At 63.2% G+C, this 931-nt stretch overlaps 1 protein-coding gene across 1 annotated transcript in view; it reads left to right on the top strand.

Moving 5' to 3' along the window:
- Positions 1-5: 5 nt before the first annotated feature.
- HHEX (hematopoietically expressed homeobox) overlaps positions 6-931 on the top strand; it is a gene marked incomplete at its 5' end in the record, with an annotated part of 5673 nt that continues 4747 nt past the window's right edge. Inside the window, one exon of the mRNA XM_015599871.2 lies at positions 6-204. Coding sequence (XP_015455357.1) covers positions 6-204 — 199 coding nt within the window. The remainder of the gene's footprint in view (positions 205-931) is intronic.

Below are 931 nucleotides of genomic sequence, written 5' to 3'. Positions count from 1 at the left end.
CCCCCAACTCCTCCTTCACCAGCCTCGTGTCCTCTTACCGGACCCCGGTGTACGAGCCCACGCCGATCCACCCCGCCTTCTCTCACCACTCCGCCGCCGCGCTGGCCGCCGCCTACGGACCCGGCGGCTTCGGGGGCCCTCTGTACCCCTTTCCGCGGACGGTGAACGACTACACGCACGCTCTACTCCGCCACGACCCTCTGGGTAAGGCGGCCGGGGTCATGGCGGGGCCGAGCCGAAGGGGCGGCGAGGGAGGCGCCACCCGGCAGGTGGCAGCGCCCAGGAGGCGGCGGGGGCGGAGGGGGAGGTAATAGAAAGTTGTGGCAAAAGCGATTGAAAAGCGGCTCTCGGGCGCGCGCGGGTACAGGAGGCGCGGGCCCGGCGGCGCGCGGCCGGGGTGACCACACCATGACTCAGATTGGTTTTCCTGCACCTTGCAGGCGTCGGGGCGCGCGGGCCCTGGCTAGACCTCGGGCGCTGCCGCCGGGGCTGGCGGCCGAAGGCAGTACTAGGGCGCGCGTGTCGCTCTGGGTGGGGTCCGCTTAGCTGGAGGGACAGGCAAGGGAGTGCCAAGGCGTCCCAGGCCGTCCCCTGTGGCGCAAGGATAGCTGCCGGGTCCGGGTGGATACGGGGCTTGGACCTGGTTCAACAAGCTTGTGTAGTGAAAGAGCCTGACCCTTTCCGTTCATACAGGAAATCTTGAGTTCTCGATAGGAGTAAATCTGGTTTCAGAAGCTGTTAAGTGTTTTCCTGGCTGCGTGAAGCAGACCCTTCCCCCGGAGTAGTGCACGCTGCTGATTATTTTATCGACATCCTCAATACAGACAAATTCAGGAAACACTCGACTTCTGATAGCCGGGATCCGTTTTTCTGATATTGTTCATTTCCTCTGTGTGGGATGTGACTCTATGGCAGCTAAAATAACCAGTTG

Source organism: Pteropus alecto, unplaced genomic scaffold, assembly GCF_000325575.1.
Source record: "Pteropus alecto unplaced genomic scaffold, ASM32557v1 scaffold88, whole genome shotgun sequence".
In the NCBI taxonomy this organism is placed as follows: Eukaryota; Metazoa; Chordata; class Mammalia; order Chiroptera; family Pteropodidae; genus Pteropus; species Pteropus alecto.
This window is presented reverse-complemented; position numbering and strand designations above follow the sequence as displayed.